This window comes from Bactrocera neohumeralis, chromosome 4 (genome assembly GCF_024586455.1).
Source record: "Bactrocera neohumeralis isolate Rockhampton chromosome 4, APGP_CSIRO_Bneo_wtdbg2-racon-allhic-juicebox.fasta_v2, whole genome shotgun sequence".
Taxonomy (NCBI): Eukaryota; Metazoa; Arthropoda; class Insecta; order Diptera; family Tephritidae; genus Bactrocera; species Bactrocera neohumeralis.
The window spans coordinates 13984768-14003569 of record NC_065921.1 but is presented as its reverse complement, the minus strand read 5'-3'; the positions used below and the strand labels follow the sequence as shown (position 1 = coordinate 14003569).

The window sequence follows — 18802 nt, the reverse complement described above, 5'->3', positions numbered from 1 at the left end:
TTGACGTTATCTTGTGAGACACTCATATTTGTTGTTATATTATGTACATCGTCCTACCTTTCATATTTAGACTGATTGAAAAGATGTGCAATATATAGTTTCTAGAAAATTAAAACAGCGCTTAAATGACTATTCTATCTATTATTTTGTTGATATTTTCGAAACTTGGCGGTATTGAGGTTGACACTTCTTTCATACCAAAATCATCGGAACACAATCGAGGATATTAAATTTACGGATTATGACTATTACAGTCTAAAACATTTCGGCTGCCTTACGTGTTCACCTTTTGTGGAAGAAGAAACTGTAACATATAGCATATTTGATCTTGGGTGGTGTCCATCTTTGACAAGCAATTACGAAACTATCTAAGAAACTTAGTAGGAAAACTTAAGAAATTAATTGAAAATTTCTTCACAGCGAGCATTATTTTGAGATGTGAGAGCAGGAAATAGTCACTGGGGGTCGGATCTGGCAAATATGGTGGATGCGGCAGCAATTCAAAGCCCAACTCATGAACTTTTGCCATCGTTTTCACTGACTTGTGACACGGTGCATTGTCTTGGTGAAACAGCACTTTATTTTTCTTCAAATAATGGTCGCTGTTGATGGTCCCTCTTTTTTCAAAATAGTTAATAAAAATTATTCCATACGCATTCCTATAAAGAGAGGTGTTCTTCAGCACTTTGAGACGGGTTCTGCGTGCACTTCAAAGTGAAATTATTGAGCCCTGATTCATCCGTGGTTATAAGGTTTGAATATCTTCAAACTCGGTTCCCAAAACATCAACTCGTCGTTGTTTTTGGTCATCTTATCATCTTACGGTAATTCAAAATTATTTTGTGGACTTTTTGATGTCGTACTTTTTTTGGACCTCCACTGCGTTCACCGTCTTTCGTGCACATTTTACCACCTCTAAACTTAGCTTACCAGTCATTGAAGGTTCATTTTTCTGGAGGATTTTTGAAGGTATGCACTCACAAGTGCTTAAGTTTTTACCTGCCAGACCCGGGACAGTCATGAAGGAAGGGTCGAGTTCTTTCGACCTCGTCATCTTCCATACAGCGTCTGGTAAGATTGCCAGCCTTACAGCATGGGCGTCAATAGAGCAATGGCCTATTAAAACCTCCACGACCAGGGAGAGGCTAGCCATGCTGAGAACAAAGAGATCACTAAATCTCTTGCGATCGATCTTGGGCCAAAAAAATTTTGTTACAGCGCAAGTACGGGTGGTTGGTGCTGGTGTAGCGCCGTCTACTTTTCAATTGACCTGCTATCTTTCTAATAACATATAGCATTACTTAAATCATATTTTGGAAAAGTAATGGATATTTTTTGCCAGACCTTATATATCCGATAACTGATATATAGGCGTATATAATTTACCTAAACCTAAAACCCATACTAAATATGCACATTCATATGTGTCTGCCACAACTCAAGCGGTAAGCACTCCACTCTAAAATCGGTAACTCAACAGCGACTTACCTATTTGTCCAGCACTCAGCACAACGCAATGTCCGCTTTGTATTTAGAACAAGCAGCGAGGATGAGTGCACGCACACACGCCGACACAAAGCTGTGTATATGTGTGGGTATTGTGTCTGCGACGTTTGTGTTGCGCGTAAACCTGTTGTCTCAGCACTTCTCAAATCGATGCCTACTAAATAAGTACAGTTATGTATGTAGTAACAAAGGCAAAGCAATCAACAACTGCACTTTGGCCGTCAACGAGGCATGTACGTGTGTACGCTTGAGTGTGTGAGTGCGCATTCTACGCTGATGACTCCATTAGGCGTCTCCGCAAGTCGACAGCTTCATTTCCATTTCAGTTCAATTGTCGTTGTGCAAATGCAATTACGCGCCCATAATTGAGGCCTCAACCTATGCGACACAGCGCGCCGCACAACTCACCTCACCATACCATATTTCACCACACCGTGAGCCGCACTCAACTCAATCGAACTTCACTTAACTGTACCGGTTCTGCGCTTTGGTTGTGTCTGCTTGTGGGTGTATTAACGGTATTGTGTACTGCGTCCACTTGCTGGCCGGCCCTTGTTGTTATTGTTATGTGGCAATTGCATTGCCAGCAGAATTTCCAGCGTAATGAAGCGTGGCGCTTAAATGAGTTAAGTTGCCGTAGTCGTTCAGTCCCGTGCTTACCTTTTCTTTGCTTTTCTCGTTTTGTTGGCATAGTTCAGAGCAACTCTTCGTCTCCACTTAAGCCAGCACCACCTTTGCCACCTTCCCATTCTCTGGTTTTGCTCTTACACCTGCATTTTTTTGTAACTGTTCGCAATTACTTTTAACCGTTTCTCTCAACTCACACAGCGCTTTTCTTGTTTGGTCTCTCGTAATGCCGTAATAAATTCGATTTGATCTCCGTTCATCGTTTTGGCGCTTTTACATTTCTACTTGTTCTTCTTTTTTTACTATTCTTTTTGGGATTTGCTTTTGTAGACTTTCCCTGGATATTATGACGACGGTGTAATTTCTTTCTTACGCCATTTGTGTTGCTTGCCTCCGTTGGAAGGTGCAACATTTTCCTGCGCTCTAATTGAGTTTTTGCAATAATTTCGCCATTTTTGCTGATTTCTGTTTTACTGTTATTGTGGCTATTGTATTGCTTATTGCATTTGCTTGCTTATGTCCTTTTTATGTACCCGTGTTTAGTACGGCAATAGGGTATTTAAACCCGTTCTTGAAGTAATTGTTTATAATGGCGGCGTGTTTTTTAATTTCATGGAAATATTTTCGAGTCCATTTTCTAAACACCAATCTGCATTGAATAGCTATTATAACTATATAGAAATTGTTCCACGAATTGTAAGTTCAAATAGCAACCATTTCTATCACATGGAGACAACTTGCGAGATGTTTCCTTCTATAGGTCATAAAGAAATGTGGACTTCCGAACGTAGAGTAAAATATTTTTAAATAATTCTCCCAAGTTTGATAAAGTTTCTTATCCAAGATACTAAATCTTTGATTTCTAGATTTGAAAACCAAATTAATGTTGATGTAGCGGCAGAAAATATACCTCAAATGGTTTTGAGAAACGAGTGAGCGGCCGAGTTTGCAGTGCTGGAATCTACAAAATTCGTGCTCGCTCTGGTTACGGAAAGCCATCCGTACTGTACTAGAATCGACACAAATTTTGGAAAAATACACTTCATAGTTGAGCATTGCGTGGTGCAAAATTAGAACATAGAAAGATTAACTTACAATCTTGATTGTCAAGCACTACATGCGGCCGTCGAAATTTAGAATTTGTTATTAAGTAGAAATTTGATGCTCATGAGGTTTGGGAAAGACCTTCGACAACAAGTCCCGGACGACCACAATCAACCTAGAGAATTAGTATTGGGGGAGCTAACTGATATCAAGGTAATTTGGAAAAGTCTGAGTTAAAAAGCGAATGAAAAAATAACAAAATACGTAAACTATAAGGGCATTTCTTATGCCATAAAAGGGTAAAAAAGCTCTTTATCTTGATTGTGATCAGTAAATTTGCATGAAAGCTTAATGTTTTAGTGTTCCGATATCAGCGATTCCGAATTCCGGAACAGTGCAAAATTTCTGATCAATTTCGCAAAAGTTGTCTCTGTGGTCGCGTATATATAGACAGCCAAATACCCAAACCTGGATAAATCGAAACAGCTCGTTATATTGATCATTTATATATATATATGTACATACTTTACAGCATCTCCAATTTTTCCGTTAGGGTGTTACATACCTCGTAGCAGACTTAATTTACCTTTCTGAGGAATACAAAAGTTTCTTGACTGTAGATGGAAGATTCAGGCTGCTATTACTTCAAAAAAGTCTTTGAAATCAATGAAGGACTCCTCCTCATTTCGCTTTAAGTAGTGAAATAGAGCCAACAACTTTTTTCGAATCCACAAAAACTTGATTTTCTTTCCTAATGTGACAGCCGAAGTAAATGCCAATTTTGATAATTAAAAAAAACTGCTGTATCTATTATTTTAAAAAATTCATGGTTTATATAAATGTGTTTCGAAAATACACAGTGAAATTTCTTAAAAGAAAATTTGTATATGTACATATATCTTTTAAGTTATACGAGATCTCCGCCAATGCTAGAAAAACGACCTCCACTGTTGCAATAATTCCAGGCTTCTCCGTAGATCAAACCTAATTCAAAACATGTTTTAAGTTAAATTTTACACAAAATATTAGTTTGGCTTGCCGGAATTCGAATTTTTATCAGTACAGAATCAGATCGATAAGTTATTGCATGCGTAATTATATACAGAACAGGCAAAAAACGATGCTCGGAATATTTGTGTTCGAGTTATCACTTCAGAAAATTCAAAAAGTGCGGTTTCGAGAAAACCACGATTGAACTGGACAACTACCCTAGAAATGGTTGTAACTCAAAATCTATTTGAGATATCAATTTGAAATTTTAGTATGTTATTCATTGTGCAGGACTATTCTTAACTGCTGCTATAGCAGCTGCTTAAGTCGGTACACCTCAGTAGTGCGTTGCGATTTTTGCAATGAATATAAATATCGAACAAAGAATTTGTCTTAAATTCTGTATTTACAACCAAATTTCGTGTGTGGGATCACTACAAATGTCGGAAAAGTCTTACAGTGATACAGTGATTCAGTTTTATCACAAACACAATCTTACGAATGGTACAAAGCCTTCAAAGACGGTCGAGAGATCGTTGAAAACACGCTTCGTTCTCGAAGACCTTCGACCTCTTCAACTGTTGAAAATACTAAAAAAAAGTGAAGGATATGGTGCCTGAAAATCATCAGGCAAGTATTAGAGAGCATTATATCTGCCAATGTCCATGTCTGTTTATGAGTTCGACATGCAAACAGATCAACATTCAACAGAATGGATCTCGCTTCCAGTCTATCAAAGAGATAAAAAAAAAAATCGCTGAAGGAAATGAAGGTCATGCCAAAAAGTGCTTATAAAAAGTGTTTCGAGGACTGGAAAAATTGTGGGCGTAAGTGTATTATATCTGGTGGGGATTACTTTGAAGGCGATAAAATAATTATTGAGGAATAATTAAATATTTTGCATTTTATTTACAATTTCCAGATACTCCTTTGTCAGAATATATGAGCTATCGAAATATGAAAACCGTTATTAATTCAAAATTTTACAGATTAAAAAACAATAGATATATTCATTATGGTTCCAAAATTTGGTTCCGCACGCGTCTAGTGCCTTCCTTACTAAACATTTTATTTTCATTCCCGCTATTGTGTTTCCTATTGCATTTGACTGTTGCCCCAACCTGTTTTTGTTTTATTATTGCATTTGCGATTTATTTTTTTATTTCCACTGTTGTAATTTACCGTTATTTTTTTGTGTGTTTCCAGCTCGTTGCACAAGTCAGACATTTGTTGGAATTGAATTGTTGCACGCGCAACATACGCCGCCTGCGCGCCACCGGGTGGCACATAGACGACCGCACACCACGTTGCAGGACAGTGGCCAACGTCATTTGTGCGCTTAATCAATGAACTTGTCTATAATCAAGTCGATAATAAATTGCCGCCGCGGCATGAACAGCCGTAAAGCAAAAGCAAAAATGGGAATTATAGCGGTAAAATAAAACAAAAAACATAACAGTAATTATTGTCTGCAAAGTTTTTTGAAAAACTCAAGCAACTTTCGTTTTAAGCATTTGTGTGCAGCGGCGGACATTTTTCACAGCTCAAAGCGTTTTATAAAAGCGCCGCATTTGCAATGATTTAGTTTAGTTGCGCATACGCCACGTCCGACACTTTAGATAATTTAATAGCTGATTCATTTTATTACATATATGTGCCGTTAGTCGCTCCAGCATGTCTGTACAACCGCAACAACAATCACAACAACAACAACAACTTGACTCCGCTCACGCCTTCCGTTATCTCTGGCTGAATTGGCGTTTGATTGGCATGCATCCGACACGTCGCCATCGCTTGCCTTACTACATCTACTCCGCCTGCATTAACATCTCACTTGGCGTATTCCTGCCTGCCACAATGATTGCTAAATTGTTTTTCATTGAAAATTTGTCACAACTTATTGGCCTGCTTTATTTGGGCGTCACCCTGACCATGGCCACGGCCAAACAATGGTCGCTCTGGTTGCATCGTCCGAAACTGCTGGCCGTGAACTATTATCTGGCCAAGTTGGATGTGCGTTGCATGCGGCATGCAGTGGATCGCCAGCACATACTCACCGCCATACGTATCTGCCATCTCTACTACGCCGGCTATATGTTTGTGTATGAGTTGAGTAGCAGCGGTTTTGCTTACATTGGTTTCTCGCTGCGTCAACTGGTCTACGACGGCTGGTTTCCTCAGCTCTATGCAGATGCGGCGCAAAATTTGACTGTGACACTGATTTATCAGAATTTTGCGGTAATGACATTTTTTGTGCTGCAGAATGTCAACAACGATATGTATCCGCAATGCTATTTGGCCGTGATGATCGGACATTTGCGTGCGCTGACTGCGCGCATCAGTCGCATTGGCAAGGACGGCGTGCTGAGTGTGGAGGAGAATATTGCAGAGTTGGTTGATTGCATAGAGGATCATAAGAATTTGCTGGGGTGAGTTGTCGAATAGTAAATTTCAAAGTTTAAGCATACAGATACAACAAATTTTAGTCTTTGGATATTTGTGTCATACTTCAAGGGTTATGAAAAATGTAATCTATTCATTAAATTCTACTTTGTTTTCGTTTTAAGAAATTGGTAATTTTGACTAATTCTAATATCGGATTCTTAGCTTATTTCTACAACCATCATCCTAAGAAAATTTAAAAATGGTGATTTATATAACTGTTAAATCAGGTGGTAACATCATAAGCTCCAAACTTCATTAAAATGAAAATATCATTAATTTCTTACCACTTTTTTTTTTAATTTTTCTGTTCTTATGGAAAATTTTGTATTGGTGGCAACTCTGTTGCTAATTTTATCAAAATTAAAACAACCGACAACTTTTAGCTTTATACGAAGTCAACTTTGGAAACTTTACTAACTATTTATTTGCCAAAAATATTTTTATGTGAAGGTGGCAACTCTCCAAACTCAATTCGCTTTTAAGATTATCAACATAGCTTCTGTTGGATTTAAGTTTGTAAAGTAACTTTTTAAAAAACTTAAAATTATTTTTACATTAAGATGGCAACTCTGCAAACAATTTCGCAATTTGAAGCTAATTAAGACTGCTTTAAATGGCTTGAACTTTCCAAAGTAATTTTTCTTGTTAACCATCAGTTAAAAATTTTGAACTTATAATTTAAATCAGATGGCAACGCCAAAAAGTTTTATTTTTAAAACCATATTATTTTATTGATAATTAAATTTCAAAAGTAAAATTTCGTTTTAACCATCAGTGCAAAAAAAATTAGAATTATAATATGAATCAGCTGGCAAAGTCAAACATTTTTAAAATCATATTGTCATAAATATAATTTTTATCGTAGAATTTGGCTTTATTTATTTTACAAATTCAATGTTACAAATTTTTAACTTTATTAATTCAACAAATATATTTTTGAATGGAAGCGGCAACTCTGCAGAAATATTATTTTTTTAGAACTGTTAAGTTTCAAAGATTTTATAAAATAAATTGACATTGCTAGCCATAATAATTAATGAAATCAGATTATTTTTTTCATATTTTTTAAGCACACGTTTTATCTAAAATTTTTTTATTTTATTTATTTTAAAATTATTATGTAATATAAAAAATTTTAATGTATAGCAACCCTGCTTTTATTATTTTTAAAATTATGTAAAAGTTAATTTATTTATTTTCAAATTATTAAATAATATGAAATTTTTTAATGTATGGCAACCCTATCTGTAGAATTTTTAAAATAAAACCACTCGCAAGTGTTTCCAGTCTTGTACATACCCCCAATTTTTCAGCATAATACTTATTTACCAACGACTTTTATTTTTCGTTCAGGTGGCAACTCTCCTCAGCAAAGCCTTTTAATATCAGGCTTTTCTTGGGAATTCGAAGTATTTATTTCCACTAAATTTATATATTTAAGTACTTCTTTATGATATAAAGGAGCAGAAAAGAGAGAATAAAATAAGTTGTGGGAGAGCCATTCGCATTGCTGCACAGTTCGATATAAACCAGTAACTTTGCACTCCATAAATTAAGGATCCTCAGCTACGTTGGCAAATCTTTAGACCTCGACAACGTTTTTGCAAAAGATTCAGGTTAGCATTGTGACGCTTCTTACCCAAAACATTAACCAAAACTCTTTAATTCGTTCCAAAAGAAATGTTGTGACCTCTGCTATTTTCATAATGTCAGCAAAAAAATTCTAAGTTCTGCTTATTTAACTTTTTTGATGTTATCATCATGGAAAGACGTGGATTGATGACTCGCAGAGGCAATTTTCGAAGACTTCGTAACTGCTATAAAATGCTTTGTATCACTTAAGTTTTTGTGTAAATGATAAAATGGACTCCCCAAAACACTTCTGCAATATTTTCAAGAAATAAAAAAGTGCTACACCCACAAAGGGACATGTGGAGAATAAACTTCTCTGAAGCCTAAGAAAACACCGTACCAATGTAGGAATAATTTTTTCATCGCTTAGCCTGGCGCAGGCAATTTAAAAGGACCAGGCCTGGACAAATTTGAACTGATCGTTTACTCGTATGTGATAAATAATGATAAACGGAGGGTATATTTTTTCAAACTTTAAAAATAAAACTTATTTGCCAATGGGGAAAAATATAACCCGGTAATAAAACACACACATCGAGAAAAGAATAGAATGTGAAAAAATAAGAATTTTCAAAAGAAGCCAAATAATCTCCAGAATATCTTTTATTGTTCATATCTATTGATTTAGCTCTGCGTCAACACCAAAGCCAATCGAACACTTATTTATATAATCCGAATTACGACTGAAAAAATGGATTTCACTCAGCTTTTCCACAAAGAGCACTACTTCCATTGGTGAACTTAGTCTCATACGTGAACAAAGGCTTTAAAATTCAACCATTTTTATCCACTCCGAAGATCCTAGCGAAACTGAAAAAAATTCCTGTCAAGTAGAAGCTTTGAGCTTGAAAAACTGTTGATAAAAATAGAAAAATCGAAAAATTATTTTATGACCAAAAATTTAAATGTATTAAACACGTTTTATATTACAAGCTAATATTGATAATCTCGTCTACTTTTTACAACTTCACTCGGGAAATTTTAAAAAACTGTCCCACTATGCTTTTGTTGCTTTTCGCTCATAAAAAATCAATTCGCTTGCAGAAAACCAATTTCGAAAATTCGGAAAATTGTTTTATTTTTCGCGGACGCGAAAGTTTACTAAACCTCTCAATCCCAAATACAACCACGCACAACTCGCTTAACTCTCACAACCATAAACCGTTAGTTATAAGTGAATTAGCATGCTCGCGTGGGAGCAGCCGAAAGTCGATAACACAAATCACTAAAGCAAATTCTATAGAGCATTTTGGTATTTATTGAAAATTCCAGCAACCAAAGTATGCGGCAAGTACGGGTTGCATGCCACAAACTAGCAGGATACCTGCAATACCAGTAGCAGCGTTACAAATAAAGTACGAATTAAGCGTAAATGCCATGCATGAAGCTTTTTAGAAAAATTAAAAATAACAACAACAAAAACAACAACAGCAGCAGCAACAATATTGAAAACAAATCACCGCACAACTAAAGACGACACCGCCGGCAGTGCAACACTAAGAGTATTGTGGTTGCCAAAGAAACCGCTACCTAAAAACAAAAACAACAATAATCCAGTATTTAGAAAATCGCTCATTGATGCTGCCACGACAACTGTTAGTTGCGCAGTTAGCTCATTTCACTGGCTGTTGTCTTCATCGGCGTCCACCTTAATTGCATGTTGCACGAGCGGGCGCCTGTGGCACGCTGCAGGTCTCACGCGAAATAACAGAAAACTTTTCGGCTGCAAAGGTACTTAGCATATCATCAGCATTTGTATCAGGTACCCACAAAACTTTTAACGGCGCTTTTAAGCGCATTTTAGTCCTTTTTAGCACGTCGCATGGCATCAACGCAAACTACAGCAACAACAACAATAAACTACTTTTCACCTACAAATAACAGCGTTGCAGTGTGTGGCAAAAGTTTCCGAATATTTGTTGTCAGCGGCGAACGGTCACAAGATATTGTTGCTGCTGCTAACAAAACTTGTACTAAACTAAGCGCCCGAAAGTATGCAACTCAACTCCCAAAGATCGCTAAGACACTCAGGTGCTGATGAGCAAGCCGCATTGCATGCCGGCAACGCTATGGATAGACATGTTGAGGGCAAACACACACATATGTACATAAAATATTTAAAGTACACGCACACAAGCACAACCACATACTCACACGCATTTATTATGAAAATTTTTAAAAAATCTGTTTTACCTGAAACTACAGGGTGTTACACAAACTTTCAATTAAAAAACATTTTTTTTTTAAATAAAATAATAATAAAAAAGTGTGTTTGCAACCAAACAATTTTTTGTTTCATTTTCAATATAAAAAATTTTCATCTCTCCTCTTTACAGCTACTTCGCCTGCATACGTCCGGTTATTTCGCGCACAATTTTCATGCAATTCGGCATTACCGCCTTCGTTCTCTGCCTGACCGCCGTCAATTATGTCGCCTTCGAGCGCGATGCTGCACAAATGCTCATCGCTGCCACATATATTTTCGCCGTGCTCATCGAAGCGCTGCCCTGCTGTTGGTACGTGAATTCGCTCATGGAGGAGTGTGCTCAACTCACCACAGCGCTGTACGATTGCCAGTGGTATGATCAGAATAGAAAATTCCGCAAAATGCTCATAATTTTTATGCAACGCTCACAGCGCACAATGGTGCTCACGGCTGGCGATTTGGTGCCGATCACACTGCAGACATTCTTAAATGTGAGTTTTTTGAATGACAATTTGTACGAAACTATTCATTTATGTCATCTTCCTTCCAGATCATAAAATTTTCGTTCTCGATGTATACGATACTGAAGGGTTAAAGCGAATATGTGTCATGGCGTATACGTAACCTTTTGTGAAACAATGAAAAATGGTTTATTTATGAAACTCAAAATTGCAAATAATTATGTTTTATTGAAACAAAAATCCAAGTCAAACCTTTTTCTTATTAAAGAAGACCCTTTAACGCTTATTTTCCCACCCTCTTTCAGTTCAAAAGTTTTCAGACATGTCACGTTTGTCTATCCATGTTGTCGCCACAACTGAAAATTAACGCCTTTCATAACGTGCGTGTCGCATCCTCATACAATAATTATTACAAAAACTATATTTCAAAATTTCTTTGTTGTTTACAACACATTCGGTGTTACTTTTTGAGTTTTCCTTGGTCTGAGTTTCTAATCGAAAACTTATATTTTTAATTATATGCTGTCACTCTTTAAATATACATATATATAGCATGTCTTTACAAAGGCGAGAAGGTGTGACTTAATCGTGAGTATTACGTGCTGCCATATATAAGTGTTTGTTTATGTGAATCGGTAGCAATCTTGAATATTTTTTTGTTGTCATTTATGAGATTCATTAAATGGGGCATAGTGGAAAATGTGGACTTTTCTAATATTATTTCTTTCGTATTTCTAATCAAATTTCAACGATTTTTGTTTTATATTTATGCTAATAAACAACTAAAAAAATATGTTTATGTCCAGACTGGACAAGGAAGCAAAGCAAATGGGTCTGACAGTGAACGAGGTCAAGACGAAATATCTCTTGTCATCAAACAAACAGTCGTCGCACTCGCGACTTGGCCCTCACGTCACTGTTGACAGTCATAACTTTGAAGTCGTAGAAAATTTCATCTATCTTGGAACCAGCATAAATACCACCAACAATGTCAGGCTGGAAATCCAACGCAGGATAACTCTTGCCAACAGGTGCTACTTCGGACTGAGTAGGTTATTGAGAAGCAAAGTCCTCTCTCGACGAACAAAAACCAAACTCTATAAGTCACTCATTATTCCCATTCTGCTATATGGGGCCGAGGCTTGGACGATGACAACAACTGATGAGTCGACGTTACGAGTTTTCGAGAGAAAAGTTCTGCGAAAAATTTATGGACCTTTGCGCCTTGGCGAATATCGCATTTGATGGAACGATAAACTGTACGAGATATACGACGACATCGACATATTTCAGCGAATTAAAAGACAGTGGCTACGCTGGCTAGGTCATGTTTTCCGAATGGACGAAAACACTCCAGCTCTGAAAGTATTCGAAGAAGTACCCGCCGGGGGAAGCAGAGGAAGAGGAAGACCTCCACTCCGTTGGAAGGACCAAGTTGAGAAGGACCTGGCTTCGCATGTAATATCCAATTGGCGCCACGTAGCGAAAAGAAGAAACTACTGGCGCGCTGTTGTTAACTCGGCATTAATCGCGTAAGCGGTGTCTACGCCAATAAAGAAGAAGAAGAAATATTTAGCCAATTGGATCATGTCCAGTAAGAACTCCTACAATTGCGGAAAGATGAATGAAGCCAAGTAATGCAGTTGATGAACTTTACTAAAATCAAGTAACTCAGTAGATTTCTTGCATTCTACTATAAGCCAGAAAGACCTCGAAGTCGCACCATAGATGGTCTTTAACCAACGAGGGCTAAGCGCACGCGAACTTCATAGGTCTTGTGTTCAAACGAGTTATCTGTTCTCACTCCGATGTGAAACTGAGTTTATGCTATGGCTAGTGAGGCTATCCACTTCTTAACTAACTTTTCAGCGCACAGTTGGCTACCTAAATTACCTCTCCGCTGTCGGAGTGAATGCCTACCTTTTTAAAAGAGAGAGCTCCTTAGAGAATCTTACCCACCAACCTTCCATCCTAGCTCTTCTAGCTTCACGTTCACATATCTGTCATCTATATGTGAGGAGAAAAAACCAGCCAAAAGTAGCTTCTGTTACCCAGTGATCCAAGTTGTCAGGAAAGAATTTCAGCGTACCTCATTTTGTACCCCGTCATATGGTATACCCAGCATATATATGAGTCTTAGAAATATAATATAATATTGACAATAAATATGATTACTTAAATTTTCAATTTTTAATTTACCATAAATTTAATTTTCACTTGTAAAATATTCTTAATAAGTCAATTCAATGGAGTGTTTGCATCTCACATAACGCTGTGTTCATTAAGCAGTCTTACCTTTTCTCACCAACACCTGTTCGCTAACAATGCACGCCACAAAAAAAAAAAAAACAAAAATTGTAATTAGTATTTCACAAATAAGTTTCAGTCATGTGCTAATCACTTCATTCAAGCTTCGAGGCTTGATATAAATACCCGCCACAGAGAAATATTACTTTGTCTTTGATAAATAGCCGCAATAATTGGACATACTTCGCATTTGACCAGCTTGGAAAATCAAAATGACCAATCAACCACATTCAGCTACGCGCTTGGACTCTAGCGATGCGCTACGCTACATCTGGCTATTTTGGCGCATTACGGGTATTCACCCGATCGAAAAGTATCGCTGTATGTACTGGCTTTACTCCCTGCTGCTGAACTTCACCACTACGGTGCTGATTATATCATTTTACGTCGTCACATTCTTCATAAGCAGCGATCTGATCGAAATTCTAACGAACCTTAGCGTGATGGTGCCACTGATCTACAGTTCAACCAAGCACTTCGTCGTCGCCTATCACATACGAGGTGAATTGCCGAAAGCGGCGCTGCATTTAGAAGCGCTGGACCGACGTGTGGAGCTTGAGCCGACGGCATGCGCGAACTTGAAACGCTTAGTGCAACGCTGCCGGAAAATATACCTTGTGGCTTTGGCAGGCATTGCCGTCTGCTTGGCGCTTTACGCTGTGGTCGGTATTTCGCGACACAAGTTACCCTTTGAGGGTTGGCTGCCGTTCGATTGGGAGCACTCGCTTAGCGCTTACATATTGGCGTGCGCCTTTCAGCTGTTCTGTCTGAGCGTACAGTGTATCTGTGCGCTGTGCAACGACATCTATCCGATTGTGTATTTGTTGCTGTTGGTGGCTCATTTGCGCATCTTGAACGCACGCATCGCTCGCATCGGTGGCGTGTGTGCATGGAGCAGCGCAGCGAAGTGGCGAATTATCAAGAGCTTACGGCCTGTGTGCGTGATCACTGGGAGTGCCTAAAGTGGGTTTGTGCGTGCTTTATCGTTACATCTTTATTCTTAAGCTCCCATTCAGTTTCTATAGGTGCATCAGTCCAGCAATAGCTGCGACAATCTTCATTCAATTCATCAGCACCGCGCTTGCGCTCTGCACCGCCGCTGTGGCTTTCGTGAATGCCGATTCTATTGGCGAGCAGTTGATAAAATTTCTGCCTTACATCTTGGTGGTGCTCTGTGAAAGCGCGCCATGCTGTTGGCTTATGGACGAAGCTGCCCTTGAAATGTTCAAGTTGACAAATGCGCTCTTCTCTTGCTGTTGGTATGAACAGAACTTACCGTTTCGTCGTTCGTTGATTATTTTCATGGAACGCTCACAGAAGATCGAGCAAATATTGGCTGGTAATATCGCTCCGATTTCGCTGCTTACTTTTATTAAGGTAAGTTTGTTGTCTCATTTTTAAAGAAAGACTTAACTCTTCTTTTTTTGCAGATTATACAATTTGCTTTCTCCTTGTTCACACTTCTCAATCAATTCAAGAAATAAATTAGCTCCAGCCGTTATGGGTGTTTTATGGAGTGCAACTCTTGCTAGTTTTAATGCAAATAAAATTTTCTTACTGTATTTCTTTTGGGTTTCTTCAATTTAGTGTCATAGCCAAGTTCGGTAAGATTTCTTTATTTCCACAAAAACGAAGTTGTTTAAACTTCTAAAGCTAAATTTCATCGATAGATCAATTTAAGTTGGTTTAGTTAGGTAAAATTGAAGGTGATCTTTCCAATACAGAGCAGAGAAGACTAAAGCTGACAGCATGAGCGTAGTTCCACGGCATCATTACTTAAGTGAGTCGGTGCCGGTCATGAGGACTCTAACACACCCCGGCGAGAGCATAGACAGAGTAGATGAGCTGTTAACTATTGAAACTAGACTCAAGACTGCATAAGAAGAAATCAGCATGCTTTGAAGGTATATGAAGAAATCGAATTTAAAACCCTGGCGATGTGTAGTAAGCCTGATATTCCCTGTAGACAGGGGCGGATTCAAAGGGTGGAAATGGGGACAATGCTCATCGCAATCGGTTGCAAGAACAACACGCAGGAAGACACTACACATGCGGACACCAGCAACTAACAACAGAACTGGTTTATCGCGCTCAACATCTCCATTTCGCAACAACATTTGAACGTTGGCCGGGACCACTTCTTGATTATTCTAATCTAACCCTTATATCTAAAAGCTTTTCACCACAATATATCGAAACACAAATTATAACCGGAAAAGAGTTTCAGCGTGCGCCATTTTGTACCCTCTCATATACTCCAGGAAAATCAATCCATGTTTAGAAGTTCACGCAAGTGAAGAAAGTTCTCTGAGCGGCATTCACTTGGTTGTGTTTAGAAAAGATTTCTTTAGATTCCGCCGCCGAGTCTTGGCATTCACTCTGCTAGATGAACGTCGAGCCACGATCCGCATCAAAGCGAAGTTCTTCAATATATCGCTGATTTGCGCCCACGCTCCGACGGAAGAGAAGGACGATGCGACCTAAGATGTCTTATAAGAGCGCTTTGAGTCAGGTCATGTCGTCCGAATTGATGGAAACACTCCAGCTCTGGGAGTCGTTGGCACAGTACACGCCGGGGGAAGCAGGGGAAGGGGGAGAGGTCTTGGAAAGACCAGATAGAGAAGGACTGGCGCGCTGTTGTAAATTTGCCAATAAGAAAGAATTATATGTACCCAGCATACATGAGCCTTAGAATAAAACACTTGCTGACATGGATGCTCTGTGTACAATGGCACTAAGTGTCATTGTTGGTGTGGTCCGATGAAATTTTCTTTTTTTTTATCATAAACCCACTTTGCTAAGGGTTCCCACCTCTTCCTTATAGCTCCCCTACCACAGTATAAGACAACTAAAGCCTTACTTAGTCTCTCAATGAAAATTTATATCAAAGATAAGCCACAGGCACTTCAGACAACCATCTTTCCAGATAATAGTGTGTTCGTTTGTCAAAAATGGGTTAAATCGTGTCAAGACTTTCCTTAGCTACCACATACCTAATATAAAGATGTTCGAACTTCCAGGTGACTTTATACTTTTCACTTGATTGTTGCAATTGCTTATTGATTTTTATGCAAGAAATCAGCGTCCAAAGGAATGGTGAATCGAGTCTAGTACAAATATACGGATAGTATAGCTTTCAAAATTAAAATAGAGTCAGCAAAAATACAAAATTTCTGTTGACATGTGAAATAATTTGGCACTCCAAATAAATCAACTGAACGTGTACATCAAATCATTCAATAACATTTGATTATGAGAAAAATCTGTGTAAAGCGGCAGCCGCGATCTCAATTTTGACCAAAAACAATGATGAGTTGATGATTTGGAGCAGTGCGTGGAAATGTGCAAGCGTAATAAACTTGAGTTCTTGCGTCGATATACATATGACAACGGATGAAACATGGCTCCATCACTTCACTCGGAGTCCAGGCGACAGACATCCGAGTGAACTGCAGATGATGAATCCGCTCCAATTAAGTGATATTATTGGACCTTTTGAAGGACGAAATTATCGCGAAACGACTTTGTTGAGAGCTGATGTACCAAATTGAACCCAACAATTATATCGATCTGTATCATTGACATTCTTCATACCCAAAACATTAACTGACATGTGTTGATTCGATCCATAGAACTGTTGGGATGCTCTGCTATGTCTCTGATGCCAATACAATGATTTTAAAAGATCTTGAACTGGTCGATTATATTGTAAGGAATATTTTTTTTATTTTTGAAAGGTTTGAACAGTTTCACCCAATACATTTTTAAATATTCATACATTGAATTCAATTTCTTATTTGATTAAGTATAATTAAAATATTTTTCTATTAAATTAAGAATTCAACTGATTTAACAATGTGAACAATGAAAATGCAAACTTAATTATCTGAAATAAAAGTAAGCATAATTAGAAGATGAACATCAAAATCTAGAAAATCCAGCAACTCACATTTGTAAAAGTCTCCAAAGAGACAGGGATTAAATTGCCCGCTAATACCGGTTGAGCTATTTGCGAACGTTGCATGAAGATAATCAGAGCATTGCGGAATTTCAAATTCTGTTCGTACCAACGACACGAGAACATGGCATTGGTCAATCTGCGCATTTCAAACAAAACCTCGTCCATGAACCAACAACACGGAGCCACTTCGATAATTATGGCACCAAAAATAATTAGGAATTTTATTACATGAGAGAAACTGAAATTTCCACCGACAAAAGCAATAGCCGGCATGCTGAGACCCAAACCGGTGCTGAGAAACTGTATAAAGTAAATGCCAGAGAGCGTTGGACGTAAGCTGTTGTAGTAGCTGCAAGGCAGTTAGATAAAACACATTATATGCATATACTGGGAACAAAGTCACAACTCTTCACCCACCTCATGCACTCTTTATGATATTCCACACAAGCGACCAGCTCCCGATAGCTCTCCGCATCACTCGCCGCACCAGCGCTACCCACACGTTCAATGCGTCCATTCAAGACACGCAAGTGCGCCACCAACAAAATTAAATACGTAACCGCATAGGTATCACAACAAACAGCAGTCGTCGTTTCTATACCCAACCCGATCAATTGTATGGCACAAGCGCCCACATAAGCGGCCTCCGAACGCGTCCAATCGAACGGTACCCAACCTTCGAAGGGTAATTTATGGCGAAAAACTTCCAGTACACCATAGGAGAGTAAGGCAAACCAGAAGCTAACAAAACTTACGAAAAATACCAAGTGGCAATTCTTCACCATCTTCTGCATATAAGCACGATCCTCCGAACGCGTCTCCGCGAGCCTATCTAACGCTTTCAATTGTGCTAAGGCTTTCGGCAGATCTTCACGTATATAATAAACTATAACGACATGCTTGCCGAAAGTGTAAAGTATCGGCACAGCAACACTGATATTGGCTAGTTTCTGACTCAAATCCATGGGTGTGAAGAACGAGCCAATATAAAGCATCGGATAAATTACTCCACAATACAAATTGAGTAGAATGAGATAAACCCAGTTGAGCCGGCGTTCATATAAATCGCGATGCATACCAAAGAGTCGCCAGCACGACCAAATATATTTAAAGGCTTCGGTGGTGTCCAGCGTAGTTGTCGCGTGTAACGGTTTGTGTTTGTTTGTCATTTTGGTTACTTCACTCTCCGACAAGTGTCTACTAGTGGCTTCTTACCTTAAAAAACTCTATCTGAGCGATTGAAACCCAACTCTTGCACTATTTAAGTCAAAGGACAATTGGTTAATTAACACATTTTGTGTGTCCTAGGAAAATAGTTGAGCTAATTTACACGTGTTTGCGTGAGAAAAAAGAATTTTAAATTTGAGATGTAATATGTATAAATTATTCAACAGTGGGAAGGGCATATGTCGCTTTCTCTTGGGGAAGAGTGATCCGCCTTTGGCAGTTGGTCGATATCTGATAACTTTCGGACTCATTCGTATAAGTCAATAACTCATCATTGCGATTGTCATGTTACCATAGACGTGTTTCGAAGCACCGCTATCATATTTTGTTAACATTTCTCTCGACTAATTGACACGAGCTTTTGTATTAAGTTCATCAACGCAGCCTTGATGAGTT

At 38.3% G+C, this 18802-nt stretch overlaps 1 protein-coding gene across 1 annotated transcript; it reads right to left on the bottom strand.

Annotated features, from left to right (window-relative positions):
* Positions 1-17050: 17050 nt before the first annotated feature.
* Positions 17051-18348, bottom strand: LOC126757637 (odorant receptor 33b-like). The gene is made up of 3 exons (XM_050471705.1): positions 17597-18348; positions 17168-17528; positions 17051-17104 (listed from the first exon to the last, which is right to left on the bottom strand). Exons 1-3 carry the CDS (start codon positions 18346-18348, stop codon positions 17051-17053), a joined length of 1167 nt encoding a protein of 388 aa, XP_050327662.1.
* Between the last annotated feature and the right edge of the window lie 454 nt (positions 18349-18802).

Excerpts from the sequence above, each read along its gene's own strand:
- LOC126757637 (XM_050471705.1), bottom strand. The coding sequence starts at position 18,348 with ATGACAAACAAACACAAACCGTTACACGCGACAACTACGCTGGACACC. Across the intron at positions 17,529-17,596 it reads TATCATAAAGAGTGCATGAG|CTACTACAACAGCTTACGTC; the intron begins GTGGGTGAAGAG and ends ACTGCCTTGCAG. Across the intron at positions 17,105-17,167 it reads CTTTGGAGACTTTTACAAAT|ATAATTAAGTTTGCATTTTC; the intron begins GTGAGTTGCTGG and ends CTTTTATTTCAG.